The 14,448-nt window shown below is 37.2% G+C and overlaps 1 protein-coding gene across 1 annotated transcript in view; it reads left to right on the top strand.

Annotated features, from left to right (window-relative positions):
- The first annotated feature begins 208 nt into the window (after positions 1-208).
- The window catches only part of TNFSF8 (TNF superfamily member 8), a 79,484-nt gene continuing 65,244 nt past the window's right edge, over positions 209-14,448 (top strand). Inside the window, exon 1 of the mRNA XM_053695474.1 lies at positions 209-332. Within this exon, the coding sequence (XP_053551449.1) occupies positions 209-332 (124 nt within the window). The remainder of the gene's footprint in view (positions 333-14,448) is intronic.

Raw genomic sequence — 14,448 nt, 5'->3', positions numbered from 1 at the left:
CACTTAATTATTAGCACCACTTTATTATTGCTTAGGCACAGCGCCACTCAATTATTGCTTAGGCTCAGCACCACTTTATTATTGCTTAGGCACAGCACCACTTAATTATTGCTGATGCACAGCGCCATGTTAAGATGTTCAAACGAGATTGCATCTTCATAACTGTGATTTAATAGGGAACTCACCTTCATGAGCGCAAAGTCATTACATGATCACGACAGTGTGGTTTACAGAGCTTGTGTCTACATCATTGAACTCACGTTCACAAAGGCGCAATCCTGTCTACAAGTTAGATAATGTAGGCGCAAGCTTTATAAAACACGATCCAAACGGTAATGTCTTCAGAGCGTGCACGTGTCTGGTACACTATAAGGCAGCAGTTTTGCAAGAATACTTTATCAATGTTTATACATTGTGCACACACTGCTGCTATCTATTGCTCAAAAGCATTAATTATTTATGAATGCTTTATGAGTCACTACATGGCTCAGGATTCCTGTGAATCTGCAGCAAATGGGTTCAGTCTTTTTGCTTGTATTCTAAACATTTCCCATTTCATCTACTTTGGAATGGGTCACCTGTCTTGCCAACAGTGAGACCGCACTTTTTCAGCCTGCCCTGGAAGCTCTCGCAATGGCTGATGTGCAGGTTATGGCAGAAATTGGGAAGGGGTTCAAATTTAGAAAAGTAAACAACCTCAACTAATTTGACTGAATATTTCAGCTTTGTTTTGATTACCAATAGCTACTGCAATCCCAGATTTCAGACAAATGTGTTCTTGCACTCCACAGAAATTAAGTATAATAAAAATCAAGTAAACGATAAGGGGCCGAATTATCAAGCTCCAAACGGAGCTTGATGCCCCTGTTTCCGCGCGATCCTTTAGGCCGTTGCTCCCTAACTAGTCCGCCTTCTCTGAGGCTGTGGTCTGCAATCCGCCCAATACTATATGATAGGACTGATTGACACCCCCTGCTTGCTGCCGATTGGGGCGCAAATCTGGTGAACTGCTTGTGCAATGTAAAATGCCGACAGCGTATGCTGTCGGCATTCAGCAATGCCTGTCGGACATGATACGCTACAGCGTATCATGTCGGACAAACATTGATCAATTGGCCCCTAAGAGTCTTTAAAATGAATTAAATTTTTATCAAATATATCGGCATACTTCAAATTTATACACCAGGGGGCGCTCAAAGACCAACACAAAACTGATATTAATTCAATTCAACACCATTAATAGGAAAATAAAATAATTTGAAATATGCTAAAATTATGTTTGAAATTTACTTAGATGCATAGTTTGACGTTTTTGCAAAAATGCATCTGGGAAAAAGTTGGCACAGGTTTTGTGATTATCATTCTTTGCACATAAATTACAACAAAGCTGCTAAGAGAATTGTAAATGGCTAAATACATTTACAACAGCATATCCCACTGTGTTTAGACATAGCACATTGTATTATTAATTCATAGCCTGAGCTTACATACCTAGGGGGCGATTTATGAAAGTGCGAGTGGACATAATATGATGTAGTGTATCATGTCCGCTGCACATAGATAAATGCCGACAGCATATGCTGAAGGTATTTATCATTGCACAAGCAGTTCTGGTGAACTGCTTGTGCAATGCCGCCCCCTGCAGATTTGCGGCCGCTAGCAGGGGGTGTCAATCAGCCTATAGGATCGGGCAGATTGATGTCCGCAGCCTCAGAGCAGACGGGCAAGTTATGGAGCAGCGGTCTATAGACCGCTGCTTCATAACTGCTGTTTCCCGCGAGCCTGAAGGCTCGCGCGGAAACAGGGTCATCATGCTCCAGTCAGAGCTTGATAATTCGGCCCCCTACTTTTAAATGATCAGTGAATGTTTTTTAAGCACTAAATGCAGCAGCATTTGCACATTGTATAACATTATGAAAATCATTGCTTCAATACAGCTGCCATATAGTGCTCTGGAGACATGTACACACCTGAGCCTGCCTGCTTTTCAACAAAGGATACCAAGAAAACAATATAAATCTAATAATAGAAGAAATTTAGTAACTTTCTTAAAATTGTATGTTCCGTCATGAGAAGAAGAAAAACTAATTACAATTTTTTTTTATTTTCAACTGACCAATAGCCATGGCAGCGAAAAAAGATAACATAGGGCTAGATTATGGGGCCGATTTATCAATGTCTGTCTGATATGATGTCTGTCCGACAGACATCGCTGAATGCTGACAGCATACGCTGTTGGCATTTAACATTGCACAAGCCAATCGGCCGCTAGCAGGGGGTGTCAATCAATCCAATCGTATAGGATCGGGCGGATTGATGTCCGCAGTCTCAGAGGCAGCAGACCAGTTAAGGAGCAGCGGTCTTAGGAAAGAGGGACATCAGGGGCCATTCGGCCCTTGATAAATCGGCCCCTATGAGTGGAGCGCTATCATTTGCGCAAGCGATATACGGTTTTCACAGCCATTTTGTGCGCAATTTAAATTTCAGCTAGTAATACAAGTTGAAAGTAAATGCAAATGCTAAAATGATTGCCGCAACTTCAGAGTTCTGGTTAACTATTACCCTTGAATAAAAAGTGTTACAAAACACATCAAAATACATCTAAAAGTACAGCTACACACTCATAACACCATCTAATAAAAATTATTTTACAAAAATAGTGTAAAAAAGTTATAAAGGCTCAAAGCGTCAATCTCGGTGCATTCACTGGATTCAATACGCTCGCCAGACATCGCTGCTGCGAATCCACATACGACGCCCTTATTTATTAAAAAGTCTGTCAAAAACACGCACATCAACTACGGAGCAATGAGCATCGTACTGTTGATAAATAAGAGTCATCAATGTCACGGATATTCTGTTTTTTTCCAACTTTATTTATACCATACATTACTGTCCATTAACAAGCACATTTCTCTAAAGCTAATCTTTTATTTTTTATCTGTTAATGTCCAAGAAATAGCTAGATTTATACTGAACAAACAATAATATCTCATAGAAAGTTATTTTTTTTTTGTTTTATTTATTTATTTGTTATACAAAAAATCTGATATATGATATTTTCACATAAATTAATGTGGATTTGTATTTCTAGAAATCATGATATGACTATCTCAAGTTTTTTTTGTTTTTTTTTAAATGATTATTAATGCTAGAATTTGTACATATATCTTTGCACATACCTTTGAGCTATCAGCTTAAAATTATATTGAATCAAACATCATTCGATTTTTAAAATGTGTGTCCTAATGTCATTATCAATGTTTAATTTTAATACTAATTTCACATATACATACTTTCAAAGTATAATACACAATGTAACAAATGGCTCTTGCAAGTTCTGATAAGTGATTAATGACACAAGTATCGAGCAATTTGATTTGTTAGTAAAATGTATTTAAATCAGATTGGCTGATGTCATAAATCATGGGATTATGTATTTCCCAATTAAAAGTGGTGGAAAATTTCACTAGTTTGTGGGTTGTTTAGGAGTTCCAGTATTGTGTCCAATTTGATGCGAAGTATTTCGTCAAATTTGGTGCGAAATGCAGTGAGACTTGCATTACATGCGTTAAACATGGTGAAATTAGATTGATCAAAAAAAGGAAGTTAGCTATGGTATGTAATGTATTTATTTCATTTGTATCCCTATATCTACTAGTCCTGCTGCCAGACAGACATTACCCGTCATTAAAACTACTTTTGAAATGAATCTGTCCCTTGACATTACATGTGATTGTAATATTATTATTTAGCATATTATTTAGATACTAAACATGCGTCTTTGTTGTCTGTGTGATTTAGAAAGAGTATACAATTGTAATCAACTTTCTAATTTACATAAATATGTAATAAGCTTCATTCTCTTGTAGCATCTAAGATAACCTTTCTGGGTTTTCAGACTCCCATTGATTTCTTTGGCATTCACGGCCTCAAGGGTGGCGGTTTGAACGATAGGTATGCTGCAGCGGTAAAGACGCGAACGTACATGTTGAATGTTTGATAAATTGGGAAGAGAGTCAAATAGAGTTGAATGGGAATTCTAAACATCTGGAATGACGCAAGCATCGATCAGCGTCGAATTGAGATTGCGGGAGCGTATATTACGTCACACATTTCAACATTTGACAATGTTAATGCTTTGTTAATTACGGTGGATTCAATTTGCGTCGAATATGACGCGTGATTCAAGCGGATTCCATCGTATTATCAGTTGAAGCTTTGATAAATCAGCCCCAAGGTCTCAGGTGTAAAAAAAAAGGGCTGCAAAGGGCTTTTACAAACAGATACATAGATATACATGTCATATAAATGTATATGTATATATATATATATATATATACTGTATATATATAGTTATATGTGTGTACATATGTATTCATGTACTTATATGTGTATTTATGTTTTTAAAGACATATATACACACATATAAACACATAACTACATATGTATACGCATATAGATATCTAAAAAATGCATTGAGCCCTTTGCAGTTAAGTAGATGATAAAAATGAACAATCATATTTATGCAATATTCATATTTAAAGGGACAGTAAAGTCAAAATTAAACTTTCATGATTCCGATAGACTAGAGCATGCAATTTTAAACAACTCTTTCCATTTTACTTCTATTATAAATTTTGCTTAGTTTTCCTGGTATTGTTTGTTAAAGAGTAATCCTAGATGAGCTCAGGAGCGTGCATGTGTCATTAGCCATCAGGCAAGTGTTTGCAAAAATGCTTAAAACAATGTTTTACATAGTTGCAAACTCTGCTGTCATAGAGTGTCTGTAAAATTATATGGAAACTGTCGCCTAGATTACGAGTTTTGCGTTAACAGGGGTGCGGTGCTGACGAGCAGTTTATGCTCACCGCTCACTAACAGACAGCGCTGGTATTACGTGTTTTTACAAACCCGGCGTTAGCCGCAAAAAAGTGAGTGAAAAAATTTGCTCCACATCTCACCTCAATACCAGCGCTGCTTACGTTAGCGGTGAGCTGGTAAAACGTTCTCGTGCATGATTTCCCCATAGGAATCAATGGGGGAGAGCCGGCTGAAAAAAACCTAACACCTGCAAAAAAGCAGCGTAAAGCTCCTAACGCAGCCCCATTGATTCCTATGGGGAAATACTTTTTATGTCTACACCTAACACCCTAACATGAACCCCGAGTCTAAACACCCCTAATCTTACACTTATTAACCCTTAATCTGCCGCCCCTGACATCGTCGCCACCTGCATTATATTATTAACCCCTAATCTGCCACTCCGGACACCGCCGCCACCTACATTATACTTATGAACCCCTAATCTGCTGCCCCCAACATCGCAGAAGCCTACATTATATTTATTAACCCCTAATCTGCCGCCCCCATTGTCGCCGCAACCTAACTATATTTATTAACCCCTAATCTGCCGCCCACAACGTCGCCGCCACTATAATAAAGTTATTAAAGGGACAGTAAAATAAAAAAAAATCTTTCATGATTTAAATAGGGCATGTAATTTTAAACAACTTTCCAATTTACTTTTATAACCAATTTTGCTTTGTTCTCTTGGTATTCTTAGTTGAAAACTAAATCTAGGAGGTTCATGTGCTAATTTCTTAGACCTTGAAGACTGCCTCTAATCGGAAAGCATTTTGACAGTTTTTCACCACTAGAGGGCGTTAGTTCATGTGTTTCATATAGATAACATTGAGCTCTGGCACGTGAAGCTCCTAAGAGCAAGCACTGATTGGCTAAAAATGCAAGTCTGTCAAAATAACTGAAATAAGAGGGCAGTTTGCAGAGGCATAGATACAAGGTAATCACAGAGGTAAAAAGTATATTATTATAACTGTGTTGGTTATGCAAAATTGGGGAATGGGTAATAAAGGGATTATCTACCTTTTTAAACAACAAAAATTCTGGTGTTTACTGTCCCTTTAACGTCTAATCCTAAATCTAACCCTAACCCTAACACCCCCTAACTTAAATATAATTAAAATAAATATAAATAAAATTCCTATCATTAACTAAATTATTCCTTTTTAAAACAAGATACTTACCTATAAAATAAACCCTAAGATAGCTACAATATAACTAATAGTTACATTGTAGCTATCTTAGGGTTTATTTTTATTTTACAGGCAACTTTGTATTTATTTTAACTAGGTACAATAGTTATTAAATAGTTATTAACTATTTAATAACTACCTAGTTAAAATACAGACACATTTGCCTGTAAAATAAAACCTAACCTAAGTTACAATTACACCTAACACTACACTATAATTAAATAAATTAAATACAATTAATTACAATTAAATAAAATTATCTAAAGTACAAAAAAAAAACACTAAATTAGAGAACAATAATAAAATAATTACAAGATTTTTAAACTAATTACACCTAATCTAATCCCCTTAACAAAATAAAAAAGCCCCCCAAAAATAAAAAAAGCCCTACCCTACACTAAATTACAAATAGCCCTTAAAAGGGCCTTTTGCGGGGCATTGCCCCAAAGTAATCAGCTCTTTTACCTGTAAAAAAAAAAGTACAAATCCCCCCCCCAACATTAAAACCCTCCACCCACACAACCAAACCTACTCTAAAACCCACCCAATCCCCATTTAAAAAAAACTAACACTAACCCCCTGAAGATCACCCTACCGTGAGACGTCTTCACCCAACCGGGCTGAAGTCCTCAACGAAGCCGGGAGAAGTCTTCATCCAACCGGGCAGAAGTGGTCTTCCAGACGGGCAGAAGTCTTCATTCAGACGGCATCTTCTACCTTCATCCATCCGGCGCGGAGCGGGTCCATCTTCAAGACATCCGACGCGGAGCATCCTTCTCGGCCGACGACTACCCGACGAATGAAGGTTCCTTTAAGTGACGTCATCCAAGATGGCATCCCTTCAATTCTGATTGGCTGATAGAATTCTATCAGCCAATCGGAATTAAGGTAGGAAAAATCCTATTGGCTGATGCAATCAGCCAATAGGATTGAAGTTCAATCCTATTGGCTGATCCAATCAGCCAATAGGATTGAGCTGGCATTCTATTGGCTGTTCCAAACAGCCAATAGAATGCCAGCTCAATCCTATTGGCTGATTGGATCAGCCAATAGGATTGAACTTCAATCCTATTGGCTGATTGCATCAGCCAAATGGATTTTTCCTACCTTAATTCCGATTGGCTGATAGAATTCTATCAGCCAATCGGAATTGAAGGGACGCCATCTTGGATGATGTCACTTAAAGGAACCTTCATTCATCGGGTAGTTGTCGGCCGAGAAGGATGCTCCACGTTGGATGTCTTGAAGATGGACCCGCTCCGCGCCGGATGTATGAAGATAGAAGATGCCATCTGGATGAAGACTTCTGCCCATCTGGAGGACAACTTCTGCCCGGTTGGATGAAGACTTCTCCCGGCTTCGTTGAGGACTTCGGCCCAGTTGGGTGAAGACGTCTCACGGTAGGGTGATCTTCAGGGGGTTAGTGTTAGTTTTTTTTAAGGGGGTATTGGGTGGGTTTTAGAGTAGGGTTGATTATGTGGGTGGTGAGTTTTAATGTTGGGGGGGATTTGTACTTTTTTTTACAGGTAAAAGAGCTGATTACTTTGGGGCAATGCCCCGCAAAAGGTCCTTTTAAAGGGTTATTTGTAATTTAGTGTAGGGTAGGGCTTTTTTTTATTTTGGGGGGGGGGGGGGCTTTGTTTATTTTGTAAGGGGATTAGATTAGGTGTAATTAGTTTAAAAATCTTGTAATTATTTTATTATTTTCTGTAATTTAGTGTTTTGGTTTTTTTTGTACTTTAGATAATTTTATTTAATTGTAATTAATTATATTTAATTTATTTAATTTATTTAATTATAGTGTAATGTTAGGTGTAATTGTAACTTAGGTTAGGTTTTATTTTACAGGTAAATGTGTCTTTATTTTAACTAGGTAGTTATTTAATAGTTAATAACTATTTAATAACTATTGTACCTAGTTAAAATAAATACAAAGTTGCCTGTAAAATAAAAATAAACCCTAAGATAGATACAATGTAACTATTAGTTATATTGTAGGTATCTTAGGGTTTATTTTATAGGTAAGTATTTCGTTTTAAATAGGAATAATTTAGTTAATTGTAGTAATTTTATTTATATTTATTTTAATTATATTTAAGTTAGGGGGTGTTAGGGTTAGGGTTAGACTTAGGTTTAGGGGTTAATAACTTTATTATAGTGGTGGCGACGTTGGGGGCAACAGATTAGGGGTTAATAAAGGTAGGTAGGTGGCGGCGATGTTAGGGCCGGCAGATTAGGGGTTAAAAATATTTAACTAATGTTTGCGATGCGGGAGTGCAGCGGTTTAGGGGTTAATATATTTATTATAGTGGCGGCGATGTCCGGTTCGGCAGATTAGGGGTTAAAAAATGTATTTTAGTGTTTGCGATGTGGGGGGGGGCCTCGGTTTAGGGGTTAATAGGTAGTTTATGGGTGTTAGTGTACTTTTTAGCACTTTAGTTTTATGCTACGGCTTTGTAGTGTAAAACTCTTAACTACTGACTTTTAAATGCGGTACCAGGCTTGACAGGAGAGGGTCTACCGCTCACTTTTGGTCAGACTCGTAATACCGGCGCTATGCAAGTCCCATTGAAAATATAGGATACGCAATTGACGTAAGTGGATTTGCGGTATTTCCGAGTCTGGCCAAAAAAGTGAGCGGTACACCTGTACCTGCAAGGCTCGTAATACCAGTGGGCGTTAAAAAGCAGCGTTAGGACCTCTTAACGCTGCTTTTTAAGGCTAATGCCAAACTCATAATCTAGCCGTGTGTTTGCAATTATATAGAACATTGCTATAAACATTGTTGCACACACGCTGCCAGATGGCTAAAGGCACGTGAGCTTCACTTAATTGCGCTTTGCAGATATTGTACTTTTTACAAATTGAAGGTTTGTGGCAACCCTATGTCGAGCAAATCTATTGCCGCCATTTTTCCAACATATATACACATTTATACACATGAATACACATATATACACATATATACAAATGAATACACATATATACACATGAATACACATATATACACATATATACACATTAATACACTTATATACACATGAATACACATATATACACGTGAATACACATGAATACACGTATATACACATATATACACATGAATACACATATATACACATGAATACACATATATACACATATATACACATGAATACACATATATACACATATATACACATATATACACATATATACACATGAATACATATGCATACACATGAATACACATATATACACATGAATACACGTATATACACATAAATACACATATATACACATGAATACACATATATACACATGAATACACATATATACACATATATACACATGAATACACATGGATACACATGAATACACATATATACACATATATATACACATGAATACACATATATACACATGAATACCCATATATACACATATATACACATGAATACACATATATACATATATATACACATATATACACATGAATACACATATATACACGTGGATACACATATATACACATATATACACATGAATACACATGAATACACATGAATACGCATATATACATATATACACATGAATACACTTATATACACACCAAGAGCCAAAAGATTATGACCCACTTAAGGTTCAGATGTTTTGCATTTTTTAGCAAAAAAGTATTTTTTAATTAAGATACGTATATTGTATTTTTTTATTAGACATAATGCTATTGAATATTTTATAGACTACAGTATAGTGTAAATATAACTTTTATATGCACTGGGAAACACACACAAAAATAGTGTGACTCACTTTATTGCTATATTTACTTTATTGCGGTGATCTCTGTATATGTCTGTATATATATATATATATATATATATATATATATACAGTATATGTATGTATAAATAAATATGTGTGTAAAAATCCATCAGATATATATTTAAATATCTCTTTAAGAATAAATAGAACATATTCTGCTATGTGCAAAACATTGGTTTATGAAATATGCAATATAATCTTCCCATATTGCGCTTTTAAATAAACACAATCATGTTTGCCTCGACTTGTGGGTGTTAGGTTTATGTAAACTTTTTCGGCTTTATTGAAAGCTATGGGGGAATGCGATTTTGCGTTCAAATCAGCCAATAGGAATGCAAGGTACTCCATTTTTAAACGGGTACCTTGTATTCAAGCTTCAGTGTACGGCGGTGATCGTATGAAGAGGATCCCCCACGCTGGATGTGTGCGCCGCCGGCGATGAGGCTCCGCGCCTCCACAGCTCCCCGCCACTGGGATGAAGATAGAAGTTGCCCCCGCGATGAATGAAGACTTCTCGCTGCCTGGATGAAGATAGATGTCAGGACTTTAGTTTTTTGGGTGTTTTTTTTTTGTATTTAGGGCTTTGGGAACAAAAGAGCTGAATGCTCTTTTAAGGGCAATGCCCATACAAATGCCCCTTTAGGGGCAATGAGTAGCTTAGTTTTTTTTTTTAGACTTAGGTTTTTTATTTTGGGGGGTTGGTTGGGTGGGGGGTTTTACTTTTAGGGGGGGTTGTTTTTATAGGGGTCTTAGATTTGGTTTCATTGTTATTATTTTGGATAATTTTCGTTTTTTATTTTTCGTAATTTTAGAGTTTTTATTTTTTTGTAATGTAATTTTTTAAATTTTTTTCATAGTGTTAGGATTTTTTTAATTTGTAATTTAGTTTTTTATTTTTCATTAATTTTATTGTTTTAAAATAGTAATGTTGGGTTACATTATAGTTTAAACATAAGTAAGTTTTTATTTATTTAAAGATAGTTATATTGTAATTTTAATTTAAAATTAAAGGGGTGTTAGGTTTAGGGGTTAATAGTTTAATTTAGTGTGCTGCGATGTGGCCATCCGGCAGTTTAGGGGTTAATAGGTTTATTTTATAAGTTGCTATGTGGAGGGCAGGCGGTTTAGGGGTTAATAGGTTTATTATAGTAGTAGCAATGTGGGGGTGGCGGTTTAGGGGTTAATATGTTTATTTAGTGTTGGCGATGTGGGTGGGCGGCAGATTAGGGGTTAATAGATTTTATATAGTATTTGCGATGCGGGAGGGTGGCGGTTTTTGGGTTAATAGGTAGTTTATGGGTGTTAGTGTACTTTGTAACATTTTAGTTACGAGTTTTGTGAAACATTTTTGTTCCATAATAACTAGTCTCAAATCGTGGAATGGATCACGGCGGTATAGGCTCTAATGCAAGCATTTTAGCTGGACCGCACAACCTGTAATACAGCGGTATGGAAATCCCGCACTCAAACGTAATTTTTTGAGTACGGAATGGATTGTTGCGTTACAGGCTAAAATGCTTGCGGTATAGCTATACTACCACGACTTGTAATATGGGAGACCTGCCATTCCACACGCAATAGCCAATTTTTCAGTGGTATAGCCATACTGCACCATACGGCAAAACTTGTAATCTTGCTGTTTATTTTTTACCATGACTTTGTAAACGTGAGAGCGCAAACTTTTTACTTTCAACTCGTACGACGAGCGTTAATCTCCGAGTGGAAAAAAAAATTCTACTGGTTTTAATGCTCGAACTTGAGCGCAAACTACTGCTCCACTCATAGAGGCCTATTGATTAAAGGTCTGTCGGACCTGACGCTCTCCGTATTCAGCATTGCACCAGCAGCTCTTGTGAGCTGCTGGTGCAACGCCACCCCCTGCAGATTCCTGGCCAATCGGGCGCCAGCAGGGGGGTGTCAATCAACCCAATCGTACTCGATCGGGTTGATTTGTGGTGATCTCTGTCCGCCTGCTCAGAGCAGGCGGACAGGTTATGGAGCAGCGGTCTTTAGACCGCTGCTTCATAACTGCTGTTTCTGGTGAGCCTGAAGGCTCGCCAGAAACACAGGGCGTCAAGCTGCCATACGGAGCTTGATAAATGAGCCTCATAATCTGGTCCATGATTTGGCAGTTTACAAAGCTGTTGAGGTTTCATTTTGTGCTGGTTATAGTAAAGCAGCACTAATTCTTGTTCAGCTCCCACTGACATCAGTAGGAACAAAATATTGTATTGTGTTTTATGCTGCCATTAATAGAATCAACTTTTTGACTCACCCTCCTAGATGTAAAGGGTGAAAATGCCCTTTAATGCAAGTTAATCTTTTTGGCCTCTCAACCTTCAAAAAAAATTTTTTTTTCTATATTTATACACACACACTTTTTTACGAAGATACATAGAGATTTTATCAAAAAATACCCTTAATATCATAAACATAATATCATATATGAAAGAATAATATGATCTGCTATGATAAGCCATAATTTTTGTTGTTTATATGTCACTGTCAAAAAATAAAAGGGAAAATAGAATATATATATATTGCTCATATGATATTTTTGTTTAAGTCTCCTGTCAGATATATAGTTTAGTAGATGTAGTGTAGTGTGTGTAGAGAGTCTGTCAGATCATTGGATATTTGATATATAGTACAGCAGTTGTAGTGTAGTGTGTGTAGAGAGTCTGTCAGATCATTGGATATTTGATATATAGTACAGCAGCTGTAGTGTAGTGTGTGTAGAGAGCCTGTCAGATCATTGGATATGTGATATATAGTACAGCAGCTGTAGTGTAGTGTGTGTAGAGAGTCTGTCAGATCATTGGATATTTGATATATAGTACAGCAGTTGTAGTGTAGTGTATGTAGAGAGCCTGTCAGATCATTGGATATTTGATATATAGTACAGTAGTTGTAGTGTAGTGTGTGTAGAGAGTCTGTCATATCATTGGATATTTGATATATAGTACAGTGGTTGTAGTGTAGTGTGTGTAGAGAGCCTGTCAGATCATTGGATATTTGATATATAGTACAGCAGTTGTAGTGTAGAGTGTATAGAGAGCCTGTCAGATCATTGGATATTTGATATATAATACAGTAGTTGTAGTGTAATGTGTGTAGAGAGCCTGTCAGATCATTGGATATTTGATATATAGTACAGCAGCTGTAGTGTAGGTGTGTAGAGAGCCTTGTCAGATCATTGGATATTTGATATATAGTACAGCAGTTGTAGTGTAGTGTGTTTAGAGAGTCTGTCAGATCATTGGATATTTGATATACAGGGAGTGCAGAATTATTAGGCAAGTTGTATTTTTGAGGATTAATTTTATTATTGAACAACAACCATGTTCTCAATGAACCCAAAAAACTCATTAATATCAAAGCTGAATATTTTTGGAAGTAGTTTTTAGTTTGTTTTTAGTTTTAGCTACTTTAGGGGGATATCTGTGTGTGCAGGTGACTATTACTGTGCATAATTATTAGGCAACTTAACAAAAAACAAATATATACCCATTTCAATTATTTATTTTTACCAGTGAAACCAATATAACATCTCAACATTCACAAATATACATTTCTGACATTCAAAAACAAAACAAAAACAAATCAGTGACCAATATAGCCACCTTTCTTTGCAAGGACACTCAAAAGCCTGCCATCCATGGATTCTGTCAGTGTTTTGATCTGTTCACCATCAACATTGCGTGCAGCAGCAACCACAGCCTCCCAGACACTGTTCAGAGAGGTGTACTGTTTTCCCTCCTTGTAAATCTCACATTTGATGATGGACCACAGGTTCTCAATGGGGTTCAGATCAGGTGAACAAGGAGGCCATGTCATTAGATTTTCTTCTTTTATACCCTTTCTTGCCAGCCACGCTGTGGAGTACTTGGACGCGTGTGATGGAGCATTGTCCTGCATGAAAATCATGTTTTTCTTGAAGGATGCAGACTTCTTCCTGTACCACTGCTTGAAGAAGGTGTCTTCCAGAAACTGGCAGTAGGACTGGGAGTTGAGCTTGACTCCATCCTCAACCCGAAAAGGCCCCACAAGCTCATCTTTGATGATACCAGCCCAAACCAGTACTCCACCTCCACCTTGCTGGCGTCTGAGTCGGACTGGAGCTCTCTGCCCTTTACCAATCCAGCCACGGGCCCATCCATCTGGCCCATCAAGACTCACTCTCATTTCATCAGTCCATAAAACCTTAGAAAAATCAGTCTTGAGATATTTCTTGGCCCAGTCTTGATGTTTCAGCTTGTGTGTCTTGTTCAGTGGTGGTCGTCTTTCAGCCTTTCTTACCTTGGCCATGTCTCTGAGTATTGCACACCTTGTGCTTTTGGGCACTCCAGTGATGTTGCAGCTCTGAAATATGGCCAAACTGGTGGCAAGTGGCATCTTGGCAGCTGCACGCTTGACTTTTCTCAGTTCATGGGCAGTTATTTTGCGCCTTGGTTTTTCCACACGCGTCTTGCGACCCTGTTGACTATTTTGAATGAAACGCTTGATTGTTCGATGATCACGCTTCAGAAGCTTTGCAATTTTAAGAGTGCTGCATCCCTCTGCAAGATATCTCACTATTTTTGACTTTTCT

The sequence above is a fragment of the Bombina bombina genome, chromosome 12 (assembly GCF_027579735.1).
Source record: "Bombina bombina isolate aBomBom1 chromosome 12, aBomBom1.pri, whole genome shotgun sequence".
Taxonomy (NCBI): domain Eukaryota; kingdom Metazoa; phylum Chordata; class Amphibia; order Anura; family Bombinatoridae; genus Bombina; species Bombina bombina.
Note: the sequence above shows the minus strand (reverse complement) of the source record. Positions and strands in the feature narration are given on the sequence as shown.